Genomic DNA, 26,625 nt, shown 5'->3' on the forward strand with positions numbered 1-26,625 from the left:
AACTCTTTTTCTTCCATGTTTTGGGCTCAACCCCTTTATCTTTGCCTCATTCTCCTAAGTGCTATTATTTTAGGTATGTGCTACCACATCCAATATATAGCATTAGAAGTATATTAAAACACCCATGGTTCCACCTTTAATTATTTTAAGAAAAGGTGAAAATTTTCTTACTATTTGTAGAGAAAAAAAATGAGTTTTAATCCCTTTCTCTCTCACTCCCTACCTCCGAGAAGCTGTGGTGTGCTGTAGGCGTCAATTTATCTGGTGGCAAGACGAGAGATGGTGGTTCTGTTGTTGGAGCAAGTGTATTTTACAAGGATGTTGCTGGTCTGGACACTGAAGGCAGTAAACAGCGAAGTGCATCTCAGAGTAGTTTAGATAAGTTGGATCAAGAACTCAAGGCAAGTATGCACTAATATTTGACCCCCTGGTTTATGAGTGTAGAAGTTCAGCTCTTAAATACAAAACTTATTTGAGGCAACCTGTAGTGAGGATTACTGTGAACTTGCTATTTTCCCCATATGTCCCTTTAATATGCATTTTATTGAAGTTTTATTTACATGTATTCAAGTGACTACAGTTCCATATTGCCAAATATATATGACCACTACCACAAAAAACATACCGACTCTTTTTTAACCACCAATCTGTTTAACTACTAGTTTTACTCCAGTAATACTGATAAACAATTATAGTTTGACCCTTCCAAATAATCTGGAAATAATTTGAAATAATACTGTATTTTAGTATAAGAACACAGTCTTAGGGATATTTTCACATTCATATAATTTTAAACATTTTCCTCTGCCTACTCAGGAACAGCAAAAAGAATTAAAAAATCAAGAAGAATTGTCCAGTCAAGTATGGATCTGTACTAGCACCCATTCAGCTACAAAGGTTATCATCATTGATGCTGTTCAGCCTGGCAACATCCTAGATAGTTTCACTGTTTGCAATTCTCATGTTCTGTGCATTGCAAGTGTCCCAGGTAAAGCAAGTTTCTTGCTCCTCCCTCTCTGTACTCTCTATGCTTCCTTCCAGGTGGAAATGCGTGTGGCTTGTTGTTTACAGGTTTTATGTCCTAGTAAGAGAAGATTTAAAGTAAACTGGAAGTCATTGAATAACAACATGTTCTTTAACTATTGAAAAATAGTGTGAAGAATATTTTTAGAATGGCAATATGAGAAGATAGCTGTTGATAGAGGATGATGACCTCCCTAGATTAATTAGTACAGGAGTGAAGCCAGGATATTAAGTTGAATATGATGGATGACTTACGTTAATTTTTTGGCCCCATTTGTTAACTGATTATATTGTATATTGGCTATTTGACCACTAATTCGTTTTCTTTTTTACCCTCTGTATAAATAGTTACTAATTCCTGAAAATGTGGGACCCTTTTCAGTCTTTAAAAAAATTTTTTTATTGTGTATTTGTGTGGTGTGTAGAGAGACTGCATATGCTATGGTACATGTATGGAGGTCAGAGGACTTTATGGAGTTGATTCTCTTCTTCAGCCTGAAAATGGGTCTCGGGATCAGACTTGGAGCATCAGGCTCATGCAGCAGGTGCTTTGCCAACTGAGCATCGTGCTATCATCTTTTCTGTTTTGTATTATTATGGCTTAGCCAGGTGTGGTGGTATACACCTGTAATCCCAGCTTTTGGGAGGTGGAAGCAGGAAGATCAGGACTCTAAGGTCAGCTTTGACTACATAGAGTTTGTTCAAGGCCAGCGTGGACCAAATGAGACCTTGTCTCCGAAAACCACACCCGCTCCATTTTGTTGTCTAACTTTAATAATCCATATTATAAATACTTTTTAATTTTTTTATTTATTATTGTGTGTAGGAATGTACCCATGCCACGGTGCATGTATAGAAACCAGAAGAAAACTTTAGGGAGTTGGTTTTATCTTCCCATTGGTGAGTTATAGGGACCAAACTCAAGTCATCAGGTTTATGCAACAGATGTTCTTTACCTTCGGACCATGTTGCCTGCCTTATCTCATAGAAAACAAAACAAAAAAGCAGGTATTATCTCTAACATGTTTTTCATTAGAATAGGAACTAATAGAAATGTTGTTTTAGCTCTTAATTACTTTTCATTTTATCAGGATTACTTTAAATAAGTTAACTCCCTTCTTGGTGATACATGCTAGTAGCCGTATGTTTCACCTGTGTATCTCATTTCAGACCTGGAGTTGCTTTAATAGAAAATAACTGCTGCTTAGTTTACTGGGTATTCAGAGAAAGTTGCTTTTTTTAGGAGCTCGGGAAACAGACTACCCTGCAGGAGAAGAACTTTCTGAATCTGGTCAGGTAGACAAAGCATCTTTGTGTGGAAGCATGACAAGCAACAGCTCTGCAGAGATGGACAGCTTGCTGGGAGGCATCACAGTAGTTGGGTGCTCCACAGAAGGAGTTACAGGAACTGCCACTTCCCCCAGTACCAACGGTGCTTCTCCAGTGATAGAAAAGCCACCAGGTACACCTGTGGAGAGTCTGACCAATCCTGAGAGTGCCACAGTAATGTTGACTTATTGACCTTAAAGAAGCCAGGGTAAAAGAGCCGGAAAGATGATGCTGTAGTGACTGTGTGAAAGAAGTAGTTCTCCATGTCACTGCAGTGCCAGGGAGGGTTCAGTGGAGTGGAGTTCCAGACAGGGGCTTATGTGGTAGAAATATTGGAGTAGAAAAACTCAATCAGCATAGAGTGTTTATGTTTTTATAGAAATGGAAGCGGAAAATAGTGAGGTTGATGAAAATGTTCCTACAGCAGAAGAAGCAACTGAAGCCACGGAGGGCAATGCGGGGTCCACTGAAGATGCTGTGGACATCTCTCAGCCTGGTGTGTACACAGAGCATGTGTTTACAGATCCACTGGGAGTTCAGATCCCAGAAGACCTCTCCCCAGTGTTTCAGTCAAGGTATGCATCCTAAATCAGTAATTTGGGAGAGTTGCACAAATACAAAGAATCAAAATAGTGTTAAATAGTCAGAATGCCTACTAATTGTTATAGGGAACTGAAAGATGTTTTATTCTCTCCTTTTAGTTTCTCTGGAGATTTTTTCACCCCTTTTTTTTTTTCTTTTGGTTTTTTGAGACAGGGTTTCTCTGTATAGACTTTACTGTGTTGGAACTCACTCTGTAGATCAGGCTGGCCTCAAACTCACAGAGTTCCCCCTGCCTCTGCCTCCCGAGTGCTGGGATTAAAGGCTTGCACCACCATCTCCCAAACTCAGTCCATTTCTTCACTATATTTTCTAACGTTTAACAAAAGAAACAAGCCGGGCAGTGATGGTGCACGCCTTTAATCCCAGCACTCAGGAGGCAGAGCCAGGAGGATCTCTGTGAGTTTGAGGCCAGCCTGGTCTACAGAGTGAGATCCAGGACAGGCACCAAAACTACACAGAAACCCTGTCTCAAAAAAACAAAAAACGAAACAAAAAACATACCCTTGTCCATATAGTGTATTAGTCCAAGTGTTGTTATTGTCTTCATTGTGGTGTTCTGACTTACATCCTATCAACGACTCCAGGTTTTTTTCTCCATACTTACTCTCACTTCAGTTATCATCAAAATTAGGCATTGTTTAAATTTGTCATTGTTTGGTTTTTCCCAAAATAAGACTTGAGATGGCCCTTTTGAATTTTGTTCTGATCCAGGTTTTGTTGTTGAGGCTTCCGCCATTTAAGTACATACTTCCATCCCCTTTGTAAACTGGTCCTTTCTACAATGATTTTTCTTAGTATATAGAGCAACCAAGAGTTTATTAGTATTTAGAATGAAGTCGTTTTGAATTTGATAGCCCAGTTTTACATTGTCTACTTACTATGCCCTGACAATACAAAAGAAGGGGTTTATGATGGAATATAAGCATGTTTTGCTGTAATTTATTTTATAAAATTAGTTATACATTAAAAAAATGTATAATTAATTACATCTGGAGAGATGGCTAGGGGGCTGGAGAGATGGCTCAGTGGTTAAGAGCACTGGCTGCTCTTCCAGAGGTCCTGAGTTCAATTCCCAGCACCCACATGGTGGCTCACAGCCATCCGTAATGAGATCTGGTGCCCTCTTCTGGCCAGATCGCTGTATACGTAATAAATAAATCTTTTTTAAAAAATTATATATCACCCTCCTTTGGGGGTGAGTGGTTTTAAAACAAACTATATGTCCCTTCTCTGTCCCACCCACCCCAGAAAAAAACTATTATAAACTTCAAAATAATTAATAGCGAAGCCATAAATTTTTCTATCATGTTTTGGTTTGGTTGGTTTTGGGCTTTTTCAATTCTTTTTGAGAGCCATAATTAAAGTCTTGGATATTAACTGATGAGTGTTATTACTATATCTTATTCTTCTTTCTCCACTTTGAACTTCCTAGTGTGTTAGTATTTCTGGTACAGTTGTTGAACTACTTAATGAGTAAGCGTTTAATACTGGCTTTAATGGAATCTCAGTGTTTGTTCACTGTGGTAAGCTTCAATGTAGAACTATTCAATTCCTGAAAACTAAAGCTAATGTGTATACTCAGTGTGGGTTTTTTCTCTTTGTGCCTCATTTTCCCAGTAATGATGCAGATGTGTACAAAGATCAAATATCAGTATTGCCAAATGAGCAAGACCTGGTGAGAGAAGAAGCTCAGAAAATGAGTAGTCTTTTACCAACCATGTGGCTGGGAGCTCAGAACGGCTGGTAAGTACCAGCATCCTAACAGGACGATATCTTCAGTCTTCTGCTTCTGCACTTGAAACTAAAAAACGAGCCAGACATGGTGGTACAGGCCTGTAATCTCAGGAGGTTGGGGAGGAGGATTGCAAGTTGAAGGTCAGCGTGGGCCATGTTAACTTTGACTATGGAGTGAAGTGAGATCCCTTTACAAAAACAAAAACCCTAAGCAAAAGATAAATGAAATGTAAATATCATAAATATAAATATAAACAAGAAGTATAGATTAATACAGAAACTTAATACACACATACAAAATTTGAAATTTTTGTTGCATCTTTTATAAACTAGGCTTCTATTAGTTTTAAATGGTAAACTTCTTTTGCCACAGAATGTTCTCTTTATGTAATATCCTTGGAAGGAAAGGTAAACAGGATTTTTAAATCTGGGTCAGACATGGTGGTACATGCCTATAATCATGAGACAGAAGGATTTTAGGATAGCCTGGCCTAAAATAAGATCCTATCTCAAAAAAAAAATTAAATCTGGTATAGAACTAAGAATAAATTGTGCTGGGCACTGGGCACTGGTGGTACACACCTTTAATCCCAGCACTAGGGAGGCAGAGGCAGGCAGATCTTTGAGTTCCAGGCCATCCTGGTCTACAAAGCGAGTTCCTGGACAGTCAGGGCTACACAGAGAAACCCTACCTCACGAAAGAGAGAGAGAGAGAGAGAGAGAGAGAGAGAGAGAGAGAGAGAGGATAAATAAAAAATGAGGCTTCAGAGATAGCTCATTGGTTAAAAGTGCTCGCTGCTCTTGTAGAAGATCCAGTTCAGTTCCCAGCACTCACATGACAACTCACAACTGTCTATAATTCTGGTCCTAGGCCTCCACAGTTACCAAGTACACACATAGTGTACAGACATACGTGCAGGCAAAATACACACAAAATTTTAAAAATCTTTTTACAAAAGGAATAAATCACAGTTTGAAAGCTCAGAAGATGATAATTTATATTACATGGTTTATTCACTTTTTTTTTTTCCCCTCTTTGACACAGGATTTTTCTATGTAGCCTGGCTGTCCTGGAACTTGTTCTATAAGACCATGCAGAAAACAAAACAAAACAAAACAAAAAAACAAAAACAAAACAAAAAAAAAAAAGCCAGGTGGTGGCACACGCCTTTAATCCCAGCACTTGGAAGGCAGAGGCAGGCGGATCTCTGTGAGTTCGAGGCCAGCCTGGTCTGCAGAGCAAGATCCAGGAAAGGCGCAAAGCTACACAGAGAAACCCTGTCTCGAAAAATCGAAAAACCCAAAAAAAAAAAAAAAAAAGACCATGCAGGCCTTGAACTCATGCCTGCATCTGCCTCCTATGTGCTAGGATTAAAGGCGTGGACCACTATATCTGGCATAATTTATTCACTTATTAATACTGTGGGGCCTCTTCTAGAACAGGGTATTTCCAAAGGGTAAGCAGGGTCACTATGTGTGTTTTCCATAGCAATCTGCAGGTTATATAGAGTCAGCCACCGTCTGATGTGAATCACTCTGTCATTTAAAAGTTCAGTGTAATAGAGATGTAGGATTATTCATGAAAAGGGTTTTAGGCAGAAATGCGAAGGCATGGGGCAACCCAAAGGTAGCTGGTGTCATTGGTTAATACTCTAGTGTCGATACTAATTCTCGCCTTTGGATTTTCATAGACTTCTGTTGGTGTGGGTGGCCTGTTTCTCTGTCTTCAGCACGCCTTCTCCATTCTGCCCTTCTGTCTCTCTCTCTCTCTCTCTCTCTCTCTCTCTCTCTCTCTCTCTCTCTCTTTCCCTCTCCCCCTCCCTACCCTGTGTTCTTTCTCTTTTCTTACAAAAGTATCAAGCTCTTTTCCTAAAAATTGACTGGTGCTCTGCTTTCCTCTTGGGGGTGCCTATAGTCATTGTTAGATAGAAGCATTGATGATACCCTGTGCCTTAACCGTCTTGACTTTATTCCTGCAGTTTGTATGTCCATTCATCTGTAGCCCAGTGGAGGAAATGTCTCCATTCCATTAAGCTTAAAGACTCAATTCTCAGTATTGTGTAAGTCTTATTTTTTAAATTATTCCTTTTTTGATTTTGGTGTAAAATAGATTTTAAGACTATTAAAGTTAGCATGTATCTTATGATAAATCAGTATACAAGCTTGATTTATTTGCTTGTTGGTTTTCACCATTATCTTAGTTACTTTCCTATTGCTGTGATAAAACACCATGACCAAGGCAACTTACAGAGGAAGGGTTTATTTGGGCTCATGGTTCCAGAGGGATAAGAGTCCATCATGACAGGGAAGTATGGCAGTCAGCAGGCGAGAGCAGGATGCTGAGGGCTCACATCTTAGACTGCAAGTAGGAAGCAGAGAGCAAACTAGCAATGATGCAAGTCTTTGAAACTCTGAAAGCCGGCCTCCAGTGATACACTTTCTCCAACAAGGCCACACCTCCCCAAACAACACCGCCAACTGGGGACCAAGTATTCAAATACCCATGGCTATGGGTGACAGCTCACTCAAACCACCACAACCATTTTAATGGAACTAGAGAAACTGGATGAGAATGAAATTCTGTAGTGGAAAGAAGACTAGAAAACATTTCAAATAAAAGAGAAAACTCTCTGGATTGAATCTTCACTTTAGTAGTTCTGTATTTGTTTCAGACAACTCATAGCTTGGCAATACGTTGATTGGGTCATTGGTTTGCTAATCCTTTTTCATATGTTGACTGGCAAAGTTCCAACAGTTTGTTCCTAACTCTACAGGACTTGACTCTGTTAGTTACAGTCAAGATGTATGTCTGGTCTGTAGAGTTATGTTGAAGTCTAATGAGAGGAGGAGCCTTGGGCTAGAAAGCAGAACACATGCTGTGCATTAGTTTCTGTGACATGTTTCCTTAACAAGATACTCACAGTGAAGACAGGAGCATGTTCAAATGTTGTGTCAGTCCATCACAGACTGGCCCTTTAAGAGTCTCTGCAGGCTCTTAAACATGGTCAATAACACATGGTCCATTCTGTGCTCCTACGTGGAGGTTCTGAGATTCTTTTTCCTGTTTGCAGACATGTGAAAGGAATTGTGCTAGTGGCCCTGGCTGATGGCACCCTTGCAATCTTCCACAGAGGAGTTGGTGAGTTTTTATAATGTACACCAACGTGTTGCTTTGCAGAACATTTTCAAGTAGATTGGCTTACTGTATTTGAAAGAAATGATACCTAAAAAGAGAAAGAAGTTTTAAATGGAATATTGGTGACATATATCAGTAAATATATGGATACCTTTGTGGAGGTATGCACTGGGTATTCTTGATGGACTGTAGCACCCGCGCTATCACCCGTTCACCATGTCCAAGCGAGGGGCCGAGGATTAAAAACAGAGACAAGACAGCAGGTCATTCATCTCATTAGAATGTCCTTTATTGAAGGAGGGAGGAGGTCTTAAATACAGGCTTACAGTACAGTGGGAGAACCCCGGAGGGCAGAAGTTCGCTACAGATGTTTTACATTCTTGCATCCTAGCTGTTAACACCAAATATGCAGGACACACAAACAAGGAACCTCCGGTAAGCTGTTCAGGAGGAAGGAAACTGGCAGGGAATTAGTATAGAGAAGACATCTGATCAAGGTCAGCAAGCAAGGCAACAGCCACCCAAGGAACGGGGGTCAGGGCCCAACAATGGACAAGTGTGTTTATCACAATGAGTAAAGAGTTTAGCATTTTCATGTGTCCATATATTATATATATATTATACATATATATATGTGTGTGATAATATATATACATATATATATTATCTTTGTGTGTAAGTTTATGATGTGTGTACAAAGGTATTCCTGTATGTGAATATGGGCATGCATATGGTGTGTGTGTGTGTGTGTGTGTGTGTGTGTGTGTGTGTGTGTGTCACAGAACAACCTTGTGTTAGTTGTTACCTCCTTACCTTGCTTTAGATAGGGTCTCTGATGTGTATGCCAGGCTAGCTGTTCTCCAAGTTCTAGAAATTCTCCTGTTTCCAGTTCCTAGGAAAGAGATAAGAGATACATGCTACTGTCCCCTGTTTTAACATAGATTCTGGGGGTCTAAGCTCAGTTCCTCACACTTACCCAACAAGCACTTTATCTACTGAGCCATCTTCCCCGCTCTCTTGGTCCCTTATGTAGTGTAATACAGCAAGTTTTTTCATATACTTAATTAGAAAACATTTGGCAAGGATAATTTTCTTTTATCCCTTTTTGTTTGATTTTTAAAGATAGAGTCTCACTGTGTAGCCCTGGCTATTCTGGGACTTGCCATATAGGTGAACAGTGGTGTGATTAACTATAATCTACTTCTTGTTTTAAAGATGGACAATGGGACCTGTCAAACTATCACCTTTTAGACCTTGGACGTCCTCACCATTCCATACGATGCATGACTGTGGTCCATGACAAAGTCTGGTGTGGCTATAGAAACAAAATCTATGTGGTTCAGCCAAAGGCTATGAAGATAGAGGCAAGTTAAGCTATATTCTGTATACATACTGAGTTGGTATTCCCGAAGACTGCTTTCCAGATCATTGTTTAAAGGCCATTTCAGTACAGTTTTGGATGTCTTAGTTTTGTCTATGACTTTATCTCTCTTGTCATTTTGGACTATGAGGGTAGGCAATGATGGGATTTGTTTGTTTGCTTTTCTGATTGTTGTTGGTTTTATTTTGTTTTGTTTTTAAGGACAGAGGATTCACACATAAAAGTTTGTGTGTGTCTATATATGTATCCACATATGTGTATGTACTTTATTTGAATATGTGGTTTTTGTTGTTTGGGTTTTTTAGAGTATTTCTCTGCATATCCCTGGCTGTACTGGAAATCACTATGTAAACTCAGAGATCCACCTGCCTCTGCCTCCAGAGTTCTAGGATTAAAGATGTACAATATCATGCCAGCCTGAATATGTAGTTCTTGATAAGTCTACTCATATAAGGATTGGTTGAGAGGATTCCTAAGTTCCCTTTGCCTTTACCCAATGTACATTCAGAATCATTTGCATATGTATCACAAACTGAGAAATAACATTACAGTGAAATTTTTTATAAAAAAAAATCTTTAGAAGTTGGGAATTTAGTGGTAGAGCACAAGGCCCTGGGTTCAGTCCTCAGCTCCAAAAAAAAAAGACAAAATAAAAACAAAAAAAAAAAAAAAATCTTTAATTTTGGTCATAATGTATCCATTCTGATTATTTAAAAATTACAATAGAAAAGTTTTAAGATGAAATTTCTATTTCTCCCTGCCCCGTGTCTCATTTTCTTCCTTAGAAATCTCACAGTTAAAGCTAGACATGATAACACACCCCTATAATCCTAGCACTTGGATTGCCACAAATCTGAGACTAACGTAGGCTACATATAGCAAGACCTTGTCTCAATAGCCACCCCCTCTGTTAAATACATCCCACAGGTAACCATTTGGTATTTATTTTTCATGACCGTTCCTTATACAACAGTGTGGGTTCCTTTTAGTTTAGTTACCAATAGGATCTTCTCATTGCAACACCAAATCCTGAAATCATCATTTCTGAACACTGATATATAGTCTGGATGGCCAGCATTGTTTAAATAAGGAAATATCCTATATAGTGCTGAAGCCCAACACCACTTGGTTCTGTTGTTGTCTCACTGTTGAGACAGAATCTCACTCTGGCCTTGATCTTACAGCAGCTCTCCTGTCTCACACTTCCAAATGCTGGCATTACAGGTATTAGCCACCAAGCCCAACTGCCATTTGGTCTTTTGTTCTTTGTGTGTGTGTGTGTGTGTGTGTGTGTGTGTGTGTGTGTGTGTGTGTGTTGCATTATATGGTGGAGGAACTTATGGGAAGAACAGTCATGGAAGATAAGCAAATTTGGGCCCTTTAATAAACAGTCTTCGGATTATTGGGCAATCATTTTTAAATGACTTCCTGTGTGACAAAAGTAATTTCATTAGCGGGGCAGTGGTGGTGCACACCTTTAATCCCAGCACTCAGGAGGCAGAGGCAGGTGGATCTCTGTGAGTTTGAGGCCAGCCAGGACTGTTTCACAGAGAAACCCTGTCTCAAAAAACAACAAAACAGTAATTTTCTTATTAAACATCTCTTCTAGAAATCATTTGACGCACACCCCAGGAAAGAGAGCCAAGTACGGCAGCTTGCATGGGTGGGGGATGGTGTGTGGGTCTCCATCCGTTTGGATTCCACACTCCGTCTCTATCATGCACACACATACCAACATCTCCAGGATGTGGACATTGAGCCTTATGTAAGCAAAATGTTAGGTAAGCTCCCAAAGTGTTTTCTTTTTGAAAATCAGTGAGAATGCTTTATTTTTGTTTTATGCAGTGTTGTGTTGCTAACTCAGGGTCTTGTGTATACTGAGCAGATGGGCTACCATTAAACTACACCTCCATCCTCTTCTAATGCTCTGAGAAAAATCACTGAATAAGTTACCACATGAATAGTTAGCTTTCATCACTGGAAGTATCAGACAGATGCTCCAGTGTATAGTATGGTTCTTGACTAGAATTCTTTTGTTTTCTCTCCTCCTTATTCTTTACATCTTTTGATGACCTGGAACTCTGTCAAGTTTGAAACTACCTTACGTCAATTACTTTATCTTGATCACTATCATCTTAGGCCAGGTCACTGTCCTTTTCCCCTTTGATAACCTGTGTTTCCTAACTTGTGTCTCTGTTCAATGCTAGTCTGTTCTCTACATAGTAAACAATGCAAAAATCCGTGATGATGCACTTTTGCTCTAGCCTCTAGGCTGGGTAACATTTGGATCATCACCAGGAGACTTTACGTGGTCTAGACCAGTCTCCCTGCTCACATTCTTCTACCCACATTGACATGTTCCTTCCCATGTACTGTGTATCCTCAGCCTAGCAAGTTCTTCGTGGTTTTTGTTTACTTACTCTTAGGTTCTCGTGTCATATTGAAGAGAGATCTTTATTTAGGTTCTGTTTTTAAAAAACAAAAAGAAGAGGGAGGTAGGGTCTGTAACTCCTGTTCTAGTGGATCTGACACCCTCTTCTGGCCTCAGCAGGTACCAGGCATGTGAGTGGTGTACATATATACATGCAAGAAAATAAATCTTTAAAAAATATTTTTAAAAAATGGGAGTTAAGATTGCTTCCTACGTTGTTTGTATGATCAGGAAGGACCTCAGTTCTTTGAGTGACTGATGTTTGTCTCAAATGTTTTATTTATTTAACCATTATACTTTTCAAATCTCTGAAAATGAAATCAATTACAAAAATTCTCTTAAAATATAAAAAAGTGTTTATTCTTCCTAAGTTTTATGTGATATCCTAATACTTCTAAACTGATTAGAGCCTAAGTATATATACAAGAGAAAAGGTATGTTTTGTTAGCAAAGATTGATTTTTATACATGCAAAGAAATTTAAAGCAAATTAGGAACCTTCTCAGTTTGTAAAGTGACATTTGATTACCCAGTCTAGCAAACTCCAACTGCTTGGTTTGTTGTTGCTTGCCTTTGTCTAATGTTGGGTTTGATTTGGGTCTGTAGCTCCCTTCATTAAATTCTGAGCTGTATTTTCTGTTATACTTTATTTCCTTTGTACTTTCTTTCTGATTGATAAAGTAATGTCAACCATGTATAGAATATTCTTTTTCCTTTAGCCTTGACTCGTCAAATAATAAAGCCAAATAAGAATTTGCTTTGAGCTGAGCATGGTGGCACCCACCCACAACCCCAGCACTCACCTATAATCACACCACTTGTGAGGTGGAGGCAGAAGGATCACAAGTTCAGGGTTATCCTTGGCTACATAGTTAGTTCAGATCTCCTAAGCACATGAGACTTGTCATACACACACACACATACACACACACACACACACACACACACACACACACACACACACACACGTTTGCTTTAATGTATACCTTTCCAGCAAACTTTTTGCTTTTTTTTTTTAAGATTTATTTATTGCATATACAGTGTTCTGCCTGTATATATGCCTGAGTGCCAGAAGAGGGCACCAGATTTCATTACAGATGGTTGTGAACCACCATGTGGGTGCTGGGAATTGAACTCAGGACCTATGGAAAGAGCAGCCAGTGCTCTTAACCTCTGAGCCATCTCTCCAGCCCTCCTTTGTTTTTAAGTCAGAGACTCTTGAGCATTTGGAATCTGAAATGCTCTAGTTTCTCAATAAACTGTTGTTCTTCTCTCTCCCCTACAGGTACTGGAAAACTGGGCTTCTCTTTTGTGAGGATAACAGCTCTTATGGTGTCTTGCAATCGCTTGTGGGTGGGGACAGGAAACGGTGTCATTATCTCCATCCCACTGACAGAAAGTAAGTATATTTTAAAATAACTGTCACAAGTCAAAGGATTACAAGAAATAGTGGTGCCCGGAATTCAGGAATTGTGTAGATTTTGGCAAATCTGTGACAATACAGAAATCAGTTTATAAACTACAGAATCAGCTTGTAAGAATCTTGACCAGTGTCCATATTTCAGCGGTCTCACTCTAGGAAGCTCTTTTTCTCGATTCAGGAGTCACAGCCCTATTTCATCTTTGAAATAAAATGTCATTTCTCTTCAGCTTTATTATGCCAGTATTCAGAAGCACTACATTTCATTCATCATAGTTTAGCTCACTCTGGCTAATAGTTACAGCTATCCCATTTGTTGTATTTAAGATTTGTTTAAAAAAAAAAAAAAAAAAACAAAACTTGCCGGGCGGTGGTGGCGCATGCCTTTAATCCCAGCATTCGGGAGGCAGAGCCAGGCGGATCTCTGTGAGTTCGAGGCCGGCCTGGTCTACAGAGCGAGATCCAGGAAAGGCGCAAAGCTACACAGAGAAACCCTGTCTCGAAAAACCAAAAAAAAAAAAAAAAAAAAAAAACTTGTGGGAGAAGTCTCAGGAGATCTCTGAGCCTTTTCTCATACTGAGGACAGGCTGTCTATTTGGAAGGAATGTACTTTGTATGTTCTTCATGATATTCCATTGCACTGGTCATCCATTAAGTGGTTTTGTGTTGCCAAATGCACAGACAAGGAGTAGTTTGGGGGAAGAAAACGCCTTCAGTCCATCAAATAAATTAGTAAATTCCCTTGAGTGGAAGGGAAGAAAGAATACAGAAGGTGGATTTGGAGCCTTTGAAGAATCTATGTTCTCAACCTCTTCTTGTTTTTGTGCAGTTACCTACAGCCCTACATGTTCAGACCATTCTTAAAACCTAAGACAAGATGTTTGGATTACCTTCTCTCCTTAAAAGAGAGTTGCATTTTAGCCTAATTATTTAAAGGTGGTTTCTTTTGGGTAGACTGAGAGAGAGTTTTAGTATGCACTCCACATCAGTTTTCCATTTCACTGGAATGGCTTCATGAAATAATAGATCATCGTTTTTGAGCAGAGACATTTGTAGAGGCCTTGGGAGGACATTGCATTATTTGGTGCTCTGCCAGATTGTCATAATTCGGGAGGGCCACATAGAGGAGGCTGAGTGGCCGCTCACAGTAACCTTCTCCTTCCTGTCGTGCACCTCCCCATGTCCCCTTTCCTCCTTTCTCACTTTAGCCGTAATCCTCCACCAGGGACGTTTACTGGGGCTGAGGGGTAAGTGCGGATCTGGAACCCAACTCTTCTTGTGGCTTCTTGGAGCCACTGTGAGGCTGTCCCCTCCTCTCTAGAGCACCCTCTTGAATGTCGTTCAGTGTCAGCCTCGCAGTCACTGCATTGCAGCAGGTGTTCTGTTCTGTTCTGTTTTGTACTTTAAACATTTGTTACCTAGCCACCAACTGCTCAGCAGCTTAGTCTATCGATCATCTTTTGTTGCAGCTAAACTTTCTTTCAAACTTGGTTTTCCTTCCAATAAAAACATGAAACATCTCTTAAAACTGTCATTAATCTACATTATTTACTCTTGTTACCGATCATGTTTCTTTCATTCACTTACTCATGGAAGCAGGGGTATTTTGTAAGTCTGGCCATTCTATAAGAATTCAGCAAACTTGTCAGCCTGGCATAAATGCAAGCTTCTTTATGGTGATGCTTGGGTTCTTTTAAGCAAAACTTTCCCACCTCTTACCATGGGGAAAAATCAGAAGATGAACTATAAAGATCTTATTTAAGAGCCGGGCAGGGGTTGGGGATTTAGCTCAGTGGTAGAGCGCTTGGCTAGCAAGCTCAAGGCCCTGAGTTCAGTCCTCAGCTCTGAAAAAAAAGGGGGGGAGGGCAGGCAGTGGTGGTGCACGCCTTTAATCCCAGCACTCGGGAGGCAGAGGCAGGCAGATCTTTGTGAGTTCGAGGCCAGCCTGGTCTACAGAGCGAGATCCAGGAAAGGTGCAAAGCTACACAGAGAAACCCTGTCTCAAAAAACCAAAAAAGATCTTATTTAAGAACATTCCTATGTACTTTAGTCTATAATGCTTAGTTTCCTTTAATAAGGACTAAAAAGCAAAACTAAACAGATTTAACTACGATTCAATTCTGCTTTGTTTACTATGAGGGTTTCCCTCGCATTAATAACAGCTTAGTTATTGCTAGACTGGCAAAATCTCCTCTTCCATTACTGAGGTACTTAAAAATAACTAGCATGCTGTATCTCTTCCCAGCTTTGCCTTGAGCTGGCGTTGCTGCACTTACGTATCTCAACTGGCTGTAGCTCTTAGATAATATCCTAAGGATTAACCAGTAACCTCTTGGCATCAGTACTGTTTTCTAGAGGAAAATGCTTGGTATTTGGTTTTTTTGTTGCAGCAAATAAAACCTCAGGGGCTCCAGGTAATCGTCCTGGGAGTGTAATCCGTGTGTATGGTGATGAAAACAGTGATAAAGTGACTCCAGGGACATTTATACCCTACTGTTCAATGGCACATGCACAGCTTTGCTTCCACGGCCACCGAGATGCTGTGAAATTCTTTGTGGCAGTCCCAGGTGAGTTAGATTATTCTGTTGAAGGATCCGTGTGACTGTGTCTGTCTTCCTTGTGTTTCACCACCCTTCCAAACAGTACATTACTAGGATTACCCACCATTTCAATACAGTACATAAGGAAGTTCTATAATGGAGATGTGATTGAGTGGAGTTATTTTGCAATCTCTCCCCTAGTCCCTAAAGCAGATATTTTGTGAGTATTGCTTACTTTTGAAAATCAGTGGTAATATTTTGTGACAGTGTATTAGTCAAAGTCATCCTTGGCTACATAGTAAGTTTGAGGCCAGCCTGAAACACCACAGTCACCCTATATAACAGAGACTGGCTTGGAACTCACTATATAGGCCAGGTTGCCTTTGAGCTCTCAATACTCCTAATGCAGCCTCCTAAGTACAGGAATTACAGATGTGTATCACCATACCTGGCCCACAGTGGGCTGTGTGTGTGTGTGTGTGTGTGTGTGTGTGTGTGTGTGTGATGTGTATGCACATGGGTATGCATGCATGTGTGTGAAGGCTGAGGTCAGGGTCAGGTGCCTTCCTTGATTGTTCTCCATCATGTTTTATGAGAGTCCCTCATTGAATCCAGAACTCACTAATTAACTAGACTTGCTGGTCAGTGAGCTCTAGGGATCACCTGTCTATACACACACACACAACCTACACATCTGCACCTGCATGCCCAGCACCAGTAAGTATTACACATGCCCATCTTGCCCAAGTTTTTCATGTACATGCTGGAGACTGGAGATCTAAGCTCAAGTCTTCAATTGTACATCAGGCACTACTGAGACACCCCGTCCCCCAATGTTGAACATTCTTATTGCATATGTGGAAGACCTTTCTTCTGGAGTATAAATCTAAAAGTGGAATTAGTAATATTGTTACTAATTAGCCAATTAGCTCTAAGGATGAAGTTGTATTAACTTCACTATGATGTCTCCTTCTATTGCAGACTCTACTGTAGAAATTGTTTCTAGCAGAGTTGATGGCTTCCAGAGTAAGCTTGAGTAATGCACTAATGAAGCCCTACAGGGATCCATCATACTACCCCATGACCACCCAGCACCCCATCCATTTTCAATTAAATTTTTTTTTTCTGGAGCTGAGGACCGAACCCAGGGCCTTGCCTAGCAAGCGCTCTACCACTGAGCTAAATCCCCAACCCCTCGATTAAAATTTTAAATTTATAGTGTATCACATCATATGACTTAGTCCTGAGTCCTACTAGTTCCTAGAGGCATATGATCTAGATTTGTCCAAAGGACAGCAGATTCTGAAAAGGAAAAAAGTATCTCACAGTCAAAGCTTTCTTTATCCTTCTCTCTCACACACATGCACACACCGCCCACAATTCTGGGGATCGGACATGCTAGGCAAGCACTGTAAGAGGAATGTCTTGGAGATTGTTCAGTTGTTCATAGTTTGAAGAACATGTAAAGGTTTCTCTCTCCTCTGCCATGTTATACTCAATGATTCTGCCTTAGAATTTGAACTTTAGAACAAATGGCACATTTAGCAGCAATTTTATTTGCATGTTCTAAATTAAAAATAAGACATAATTTTCTTAACTATGAAAGAAAAGGGCATAGATTTAAAATATGTTTAAAATAGTATGAATATTATATTACTTTTTTGTTGCTGTAATAAAATACCATGACCAAAACAACTTACAGAAAGAGTTCTAGAGGGTTGGGGACCATAACAGTAGGGACAGTGTAACAGCAGAAAGCTAAGAAATCACAACTTCTCTCTCTCTCTTCCCCTCTCTCTTGAGACGGGGTTTCTCGGTGTAGTCCTAGCTGTCCTGCAGCTCTGTAGAACAGGCTGCATTGAACTCACAGATCTTCCTATCTGCCTCATGGGTATTAGGATTAAAGGCATGTGTTACCATGCTGCAGCCCTGAGGCAGAGAGAGCAAACTAAAAATAGAGCCAAGCTATGAACTCTCCTGCCCCTAGTGATGTACTTTCTCTAACAAGGCTATCTATCCCACCTTCCCAAACAGTGCCACTAATTGGAACCATGTGTTCAAATACCTGAGCCTATAAGCAACATTTCTCATTCAAACCACCACAAATATGCCAATTCCTAGGATTAAGTGAAGATTTTTCTGTCTTAAATACAAATGTTTACTTTTAAGAGGGAAACTTTCTGTTGCCCCTCAGATCAAAAAGTTGAACAATATAGTTTGGAGCAGGTCACTAACATCCACCTTGCTGTATGTGTGTCTCACACTGGACTTTGAAGATCATCTATTCCTAGTTACTAGGAAATTGCTTTACTCAAGATTTTTAATTTAGGCTCTTAAAACTTCATGTAATGGTTTTCTAGCAATGTAAAGCCTCAGTGTTCCTAATACGTTGGTACTGTGTACTAAGGAGAAAGAGAAGTAAAGAAATATTTACCTTTTCATTTATTTAACTTCTTTGAGGCTGAGTTTCACTGCATCCTTGGAAGGCCTCAAACTCTCTACATTGAGCAGGCTGCCTCTGCTTCCTAAGTCCTTAGATTAAAGGCAATCAGAACATTATACAGCTTAACTTTATTGAATCAAGATTTCTTTAGCCTACACTGGCCTTGAATTCACGACTATCCTGCCACACCCTTCCTAGTGCTGCAGTGACAGGATGAGTCAACCATGTCATTTATTTAACTTTGAAAAGGTAAAGGAAAAAAGTAACATCCCCTACCAGCATGTATGATAAGTAATATTCACTCTTCTGTTTCTGTATAAAATAGGTCAGGTCATTAGCCCACAAAGTGGCAGCAGTGGAGCAGATCTAACAGCCGACAAAGCAGGGTCATCTGCACAGGAACCCAGTAGCCAGACGCCCTTGAAGTCTATGCTTGTCATCAGTGGGGGAGAAGGCTACATTGACTTCAGGATGGGTAAGTCTTGAGTTCTGGGACATCATTTTCCACTGTGCTCTGTGAGTTGGGCTTTCACCCACAGTGAGTAAGAAATCACTCTGATAACGACTTCTCTTTGAATATTTTACTTGAAGAAGAATTTTGCATGTTTTTCTGTATACATATGTGTGTGTGTGTGTATGTATTTCTTTTATACCAAAAGTATTCATTTGAAAGAGCATTTAAATTACAAATGGTTATATGTTAAGGTTTGTGTGAAGAGCTAAAGAATTGTAATCATAAGGCCTTTAGCAAACTATCCCAGGACCTGTTTTCTCACCCACAAAATGAAGAAATAAAAATACTTCATAAAACATTGTTTATGTCCAAATTATTTTATCTGTTCACTTTCTCACCTTGTGCCTATCAACCTTAAACTTAAGATGTGGAAACAGATTAGTCACTAGTCCCCTTTTAATAGTTTTGTTTTGTTTTGTTTTTGTCTTTTGAGACAAGGTCTCTTTATTATGCTGTCCTAGAACTCGCTCGTGTAGACCAGGCTGGCCTCAAACTCACAGAATCCACCTGCCTCTGCCTCCCAAACACTGGGATTAAAGTCGTGGGCTACCCCAGCCGCTTCATTCTGATAGAATTCTGTTTTATGGAACAGTACAGAGCTAAGGTTGTTAACAAGTTACAAATGTTGTAAGTGCTCTGGTGAAGAGTTGTTGGTTCTTCCCATGGTGGGAAGATAAGGTAGAGAAGAAACAATGCCTGAAGTAAGTCTGTAACAGGTAGTGGTAACCTGAAGGATTGCATTAGGACAGGAAATGGTGAGGGTGAGGATTAGGGGTTCCTGGCTTTTTAAAAAAAATGGCTTAACTGAGGTAATTTTGTTTCATTTGCTTGTTGTGCAGGGTTGGTTTGTTTTGTCAGTGTTGGGTGTTGAAACTAGGACTTTGTACATGTTAGACAAATGCTTTAACACTGAGCATGTCATATCCCTAGCTTACTAAAGAGTTAGAAAAGTGAGACCATCTTAGTTGAAGAAAATTTTTTAGAAATATGAGAGCAAAGAGTACAATTTTCTCTAGAAAGGAAGATGAGATGAGTTGTGGAAGACTTTCATATACTGTATATACTTGTGGGTGTTTAGACAGAAAGAAGGAAAAAGGAAAATATTTTCCTAAATATCTTAGGGTTTCTATTGCTGTGAAGAGATACCATGACCACGGCGACTCTTATAAAGGAAAGCACTTAATTGGGGCTGTCTTAGAGTTTAGTCCATTGTTATCATGGCAGGGAGCATGATGGCACATGGGCAGATGTGGTACTGCTGGACAAGGAGCCAAGGGGCAGAGAGAATAAGCCACTGGGTTTGCTTGAGCATCTGAAACCTCAGAGCCCATCTCCTGTGACAGATTTCCTCCAACAAGGCCACACCTCTAATACTACTCCCTGTGAGTCTGTGGGGGCTGTTTTCATTCAGACCACCACACCAACTAAAGTTTGTGCTTATCTTTCAAGCAAAGGAGAATTGCAGGACTTGAAATGGAGGAGCAATGTGGTTAGATTTGGTTAGAAGGTATTTAGATTCAAGACAAGAGATATGGAAATGAGTTAGAAAAAGTGGACATCTGAGTCAGCTGGTAATAGCAGAGGCAGAAGCTATGAGGAATCCTTAGCTAGTGGATGTGGGGAGTCATGTGTTCACTCAGAGCATTATCTAAATGGAAGCAGCTCAAAGACAGGGAAGGAAAAGAGTGCTGTACAAATAGATGTTTGTTCACTACGAAGAAACACTAGTCTAGTAAGAGTCCTAGTAATTTAATGATTTCTTAAACATAAGCTATTAAATATTTACTGTAGAGAATGCAATAAAGATGTCTATCAGAGTAGAAAATGTAGTGTCTTATGAGTGACAGTGTGCCACATGTGGTCAATTTAAAGCAGAACATGCAATGCCAAAGGTTCTTGCTGCACTGTGGGGTAGAAGTGTCAGTGTCAAGTTTAGAGACTGGTGCCAGCAAGAACACAGAGTTTCAAAGCATTTTGAGTAATTGACTACTGGCACAGAAATATTTATGGAAAGGAATTGTAGGGACTCTCCTTAGCTAGGGTGATTTTTGTAGCTTTTTCTTGGAGTGTAGTGTGGCAGTTGGAATCATACTAAAGAATATTCTAGTCAAATCCTGCAGTTTTCCACCTCCACTAAATGCTTTCCATTGCAGATTCTGAAAATAACGTAAAAATTGCTTAACCAGGTTTGGCATTCGCTCTAGTAATCCAGCCTGGAAAATGCACTTGTATTTTAATAGTGAATATGTTGATTTTAAAAGTGAAATATGGTAGCATACCCCTTTAATATCGACACCCTGGGGGGCAGAGACAGGTAGAGCCTGGGCTGCATAGTGAGTTCTAGGACATCAAGGGTACAAAGTGAATCACGGTCTCAAAAAACCAAAACAGTAACAACAGAAACACCTTGAGTTTAATCTTGTTGCTGTTCTTACTCATTTTTTGTAATGCTTTAACAATAAGGAATTTATCGAAGCAGTAAGGGCTTCAGTATAGGGACCCTGGGGACAAAACATTGAGTCTTCCGAACAGCTCAGGAGGCAAGAGCCCAGAGACCTTGGCCTGAGCCACTTCGTCTTCACCGTTGTAGCCCTGCTGCTGCTGCTGCTGTTTTGTGTTCTGAAACGAGGTTTCAGTGTGTAGCCCTGCTGCTTGCAATTGACTGGCTAGACCAGGCTGCCTAGAACTCACTGAAGCTTTGTCCACCTTTGCCTCCAGAGTGCCAGGATTAAAGGCATACTCCACAATACCTGGCTCGTTGTAAATGTTTTAAATTTAAGAGCCAAACTTGGGACTGGAGAAATGGCTCAGTGGTTAAGAGCCCTGGCTGCTCTTCCAGAGAACCCTTGTTTATTCCCAACACCCACACGGAAGTTTTCTCCACTTCCATAGGGTCTGATGCCCTCTTCTGGCCGTTGTGGGCACCACATGCACAGGGTGCACGAGATGCAGGCAAAACACCCATACACATAAAATAAAAATAAATCTTTTTTTAAAAAAAGTCAAACTTGTTTTTTCTTAAACATATGGTTATATTTAGTTGGAGAAACTGACTTTTGACCTGAGCATGATTGCTGTGAAAAAGTCATGGGAGTAGGGGGTAAGGGAAAATGGCTTGCATAGAAAAGTGCATATATTCAGTTACTTCTCTTCCTCTACTTCTAGTCAACGGTGCCATTTTCTTCTGCTAAATTCAAATGGGAGCATTACAGAATCCCAGTACATCAGTGGAATATCTTTGTTTCTTAGTGTGCACATTTTTAGGATTCTGCTGAAGAATTCATCCCACTAAACAAGTTGTCAGCTAGATTGTACCAGAATAACCTGGCTCTGCACATTAGAGCTGACTGCTGCAAGCCTGTGGGGAAGAGCAGCAGTGCCTGTTCAGTACCCAGTGTCTCAGCTGGAGAACCTTACCCCTGGTCACTGAGAATCAGCACCACATCCTGGGCCGCAGTTAGTATGCTCCACATTTATGCTTTCTTAATTTGAAATAAACAGGAGTAGAATGTCCACGTTGGAGAAACACAGAACTGGATATGTTTGCTTTTAACGTCTCCCATTTCTGTTGTCATTAATGAACAGACATATTGTGATAACTGTCCAGCATACTATTGTGAACTAGCTTCCATGAGTGAAAGGAGAAGGGAATTTCAGAAACCAGGCAATGGTTTGGGTGAAGATTCAGACTCTGGTATTTTTTTGTCATTATTGCATTTAGTGTGTATTTGTGTGTGTGCATGTGCATACACTGTGGAATACGATATGGAGATCAGAGGGCAATTAGCATGAATCGCTTCTCTCCTTTCACCATGTGGTGGCAAAGGTTTTGACTCACTAAGCCATCTCCCTGGCCCCCACACTTCTCTGACTTTTTACTGGTATGCTGCAGTGTTCTCTACACTAGACATCAAACAGGCTTTGTGCATCCTATTCATAGGCTAATTGTGAGTCCATTTCACATCATTCTCTAGTTTCTGCATTTAAGCTAACTTCAGTTTCCTTACGACCCATTAGGTGATGAAGGTGGAGAATCTGAACTTCTTGGAGAGGATCTTCCACTGGAACCTTCAGTCACCAAAGCAGAAAGGAGTCACCTGATAGTGTGGCAAGTGATGTGCGGCAATGAATGAGTCCGTAAAGACAGGTGGAGATGAGGAGGCTGCCTCTTCTGCATGATTTCTTTTCCCTTCCCCTTATTTAATGCTCTTTTTGTGAAAGATGTTTCACCACATAATACGTGAGCATTTTTTTCCCCTGTTACCTTTATATTACAAAATCTGTCCTATGGTAACAATACAGAGGAGCGAGCTAGTTTACTGCACCAGTGTTAATAGGCAATTTCAGTATATCATGAACAAATCAAAGGATGTTTACTTTCTGCAAACTGGTGAATTACAGAAAGCAATCCAGATGTGGTTTGCTCTGCCACAGTCTAATGTCACTCACTTAATTGATAAGGTCACTTTTTAGCTGTCACTAATAATGGAACTAATGGAGAAGATTGAATAAATGAAACTGTACATGAAGTACAATAGAGTTTTCCCCAGTGTATTATAGAATTGACACACTAATGGCAGATGGATTATCAGGATTTATCTAAATGTCCCAAGAGGGCTAAAAGCTAACTGTAAATTACTTTAACTTTCACTTTCAATTCTGACAAATCTTGTTTATATGGTATATAAAACTTTGTTTTCATCAGATTTGGGGGTTTTTATATTAAAGAAATTAAGGCTACACTATTTAAATAAAATTTCTTGTTCCTATCTCATTAGAACTCTAAAGTTTATGAAGCCTGCTTCTCTGAATATTCTCATTTTTTAGACTAGTTTCACCCATATTCATACTGACATTTAAGAAATATATCATTTGAAGTTTAGGAAATATTCTGGGAAGCGTAGAGGACACTTCAATACTGGAAGGATATTCTAAGAGGAAGCTGTGTTTTGTACTCCTTGTCCTAGAGGATGGTGGTAGTTGATTCAGTTTTTTCTATGGAAAAAATGCACCTGTCAGCCAGATGTCCGTAGGCTGCTCTTAACCTGTTAAGGAGGGGACACTGTGGTAGCCGTGGATTCGACCTAATTAGCTGAATGCAGAATGATTAGGAAAAGTTGGTTTATTTTGTTCTGTATAAAACTACCAGCCAGCATTTGCTTGGTATAGAGAATGCTTCAGCATTGGCACCCTTGTCAGCTTAAAATGCCCCCTTCAAAGGGAAAGGCTGCGAAGCCAGCCAAGTCGGCATTAATCTTTTCATTCACAGTGTCCATTTGAAAAAGTGGGTTTAAATCTAATTTTAACTGATAACCTTATGAATTTTCAAAAACCATGATGCTATATGTTTTTTTTCCTCTTGCAAGCTTCCTGAAAATGGATGATTTACCATTTCTTACTCACTGCTGCAAGCAAAGTTAACAAAATTTTATGTGCTATTTTAAAAATAAAAACATACAGGAATCAGGTCCTCCAGTCATTAGAAGGATCAGATCACTTCATAGACATGAAATCAAACACAAGTCTCTAATTGTCTAAAACATTCTTAAGTTCCAGGGGACTTTTCCCCAGACTGTGACACAAAGATATCTGTAAAAAGGTACACCAGTGATTTTTTTGCATATACGTGATTAGGCTAGATCCTAAAACACATGGGGCTTAATGAGCCTGGGAGGCTTTTGTATCAATAAGCACATTGGGCACACTCTAAAATTGTGGCCCCTGTATGTTTTAAAAGAAAAAGACCTGTTTTGATAAATCTGTATAGAGGATAATATTTTGTTTGATCTACATACTCATTTTTCTTCAGAGCTGACCACTTTTCCATAACTTGTTTGCTATATCTTTACTTTAAATATGAGTTGTTTGAGGCAAATACTTTAAAAAAGCATTATCAACATTTATTGGAAATGTTGTATAAATTCATAATGAGACACCAAAGTTTCTGGGAATTTTAATCCCAAGAAGTAAGTGTCCCAGAGTCAGACACCCTCATTGTTGTTCAGAAGCTCTTTACGTGTTTGTGTGGTCCAGTGTAGCTCAGGAAACCAGAAGCTAAAGAAGAAACATGCAAGTGTATTGTTACCCTGGTTATAATTGTTTCTTTGAGACTTAATGACGTTGACTTCACTCACAGACTGTAGGTGTGTGGTGATTTTAGCTAAAGATCCCAAATCACTGTGGCCCTGTGGACTTATTTCAAGGACCGGAGAGAGCAGATGGACCCGTACAGCTTGTTTTAAGGGCTGTGCTTATATTTATAATTTTGCTTCTCTTCCTCTTTCCCCCCATAACACATATATTCTTGTGATGTTTATTTTGGTCAAGGGGGTGATCTTTGGAAGAAATACCAGGATGTAAGCTGCTCACAAACAGTAAAGGGGTATAAATTGCCATAGCCTCCACAGGGCAGAGGAGGCTTGAATGCCTCTGGGCAGTCTCCCATGTAAAAAAAACTTAGAGGAAGAAGGCAGAGTACTGAGTTCTCGTTTTGTTACATCTGGGTTATATATGAGGCTGAACCATATGAAATTCCCAATGTGCAGCCATTGCTGGTCTATAGAAAGAGCAGCAGTGTATGTCTCAACCTGACACTAGGAATGCAGGTTCAAATCTAGGAGGCAAAAGGAGACGCTTTCTAGAAACTCAGTAGTGAGAGTATTTTTCTCTAACTGGTGTAGATCAAAACTGGTAAAATAGTAATGTTGTATCCCTTAGAAGTTGCAGCTTGCTGGGAGTTGAGAACGTTTCAGCACAGAGGCTGCAGCATGTCACTATTCAGGTGGAATGTGCGTGCAGTGGAAAGGTTAAAATATACTCTCAGCCTGTAGCATTGTTCATCTCATGAGCTTGAGAAGAGACCACTTAACATGCAGCATTTGTAACAAAACAAAATGCCTCATATTAACCTAAAAAGAATGTGTCTTGCAAATGCCATGGAAATGGATATTTATCTCCTCTCCTAGTAAGTATTATGACTATTACCAAAGGACTCGACCAGATTTAGGGTTCTTCTTAATTGATCATGTTAGGAAAGGGGCTGATGACGCCCCACTTGACACATGGGAGAGAAGGAAATAAATGTTGAAATGATAAATGCTTTTCTAACAGGGTTGTGCTATTCTGTAACACTAATTGTCTTTTTCTTTCTCTTAAAAATGAAGTTTTATTAATAATTTTGTCTTATATTTCTCAATATTTGAATATGTTTTAACTGTTTATGTCCTAAATTCTTTTTGTCCTAGACATCAGAACTTTACTTGCCTCATAAGATTGGGTTCTAGAGTGCCCCATTTGCTGTCTCTTAGAGGCCGAGGCTTCATTTCTATGAGTAAAAAGCTCATTAGCAATGTAGTTATTTCAGTATTTATTTCTATTATGGAATCCCTGGGGTTCAGAATGTAACTTTGTACATGAAATATATATAAATATGTATATGAAACATGTGTGAGGTCCAGTGTGCTTTGTTTTTATCTTTCTTAGGGCTCTAGACTTCATTTTTACCAGAAAGTCCAATAATACACCCCATAAAATATGTCATTTCTGAGAGCCAAGATTGTTCTTTGGCACTGTCTAAAAGTGAGCAGTGGGGACATGTCTGTGGCTCATGGTACAGATGACACGTGGCAATGGTCAGGAGGGCATTCAGTTGACAGATAGGAGTGTTGAGTAAAACCTACACTCAGCCTCCTGCAGTTGATTACCATCAGTGGTCAGAAACATGTTGCAGTGTGGTTTTTTGGTTTTGGGGTTGTTTTTTTTTTTCTGCTTTTGTTTTTATTGTTTGAGACAGGGTTTCTCTGTGTAGCCCTGGCTGTCCTGAAACTCACTCTGTAGAACAGGCTGGTCTCCAACTCCCAGAGTTCCACCTGCCTCTGACTCTGGAGTGCTGAGATTAAAGGCATGCGCCACCACTGCCCAGCACAATGTGGATTTTAATGACACATGTGATACACTTGTTCAAAGATGTGAAAACATGAATGATTATAAAAGGGATCCATGGGCTGGAGAGATGGCTCAGAGGTTAAGAGCACTGACTATTCTTGCAGAGGTCCTGAGTTCAATTCCCGGCA

At 39.8% G+C, this 26,625-nt stretch overlaps 1 protein-coding gene across 9 annotated transcripts in view; it reads left to right on the top strand.

The window, feature by feature from the left end:
- The window catches only part of Spag9 (sperm associated antigen 9), a 134,390-nt gene extending 108,394 nt beyond the window's left edge, over positions 1-25,996 (top strand). For 5 of the 9 annotated variants that reach the window (XM_059271537.1, XM_059271539.1, XM_059271545.1 and 2 more), the window contains 14 exons: positions 234-401; positions 817-988; positions 2,267-2,485; positions 2,732-2,927; positions 4,573-4,698; positions 6,669-6,749; positions 7,761-7,828; positions 9,041-9,189; positions 10,816-10,987; positions 12,922-13,035; positions 14,265-14,303; positions 15,447-15,623; positions 18,365-18,514; positions 22,571-25,996. In XM_059271537.1, the coding sequence (XP_059127520.1) occupies positions 234-401; positions 817-988; positions 2,267-2,485; positions 2,732-2,927; positions 4,573-4,698; positions 6,669-6,749; positions 7,761-7,828; positions 9,041-9,189; positions 10,816-10,987; positions 12,922-13,035; positions 14,265-14,303; positions 15,447-15,623; positions 18,365-18,514; positions 22,571-22,686 (1,947 nt within the window). In that variant the 3' untranslated portion in view covers positions 22,687-25,996. The remainder of the gene's footprint in view (positions 1-233; positions 402-816; positions 989-2,266; positions 2,486-2,731; positions 2,928-4,572; positions 4,699-6,668; positions 6,750-7,760; positions 7,829-9,040; positions 9,190-10,815; positions 10,988-12,921; positions 13,036-14,264; positions 14,304-15,446; positions 15,624-18,364; positions 18,515-22,570) is intronic. The other 4 variants (XM_059271538.1, XM_059271541.1, XM_059271546.1 and 1 more) reach the window with 2 other exon arrangements.
- Positions 25,997-26,625: the final 629 nt, after the last annotated feature.

The sequence above is a fragment of the Peromyscus eremicus genome, chromosome 8a, assembly GCF_949786415.1.
Source record: "Peromyscus eremicus chromosome 8a, PerEre_H2_v1, whole genome shotgun sequence".
In the NCBI taxonomy this organism is placed as follows: Eukaryota; Metazoa; Chordata; class Mammalia; order Rodentia; family Cricetidae; genus Peromyscus; species Peromyscus eremicus.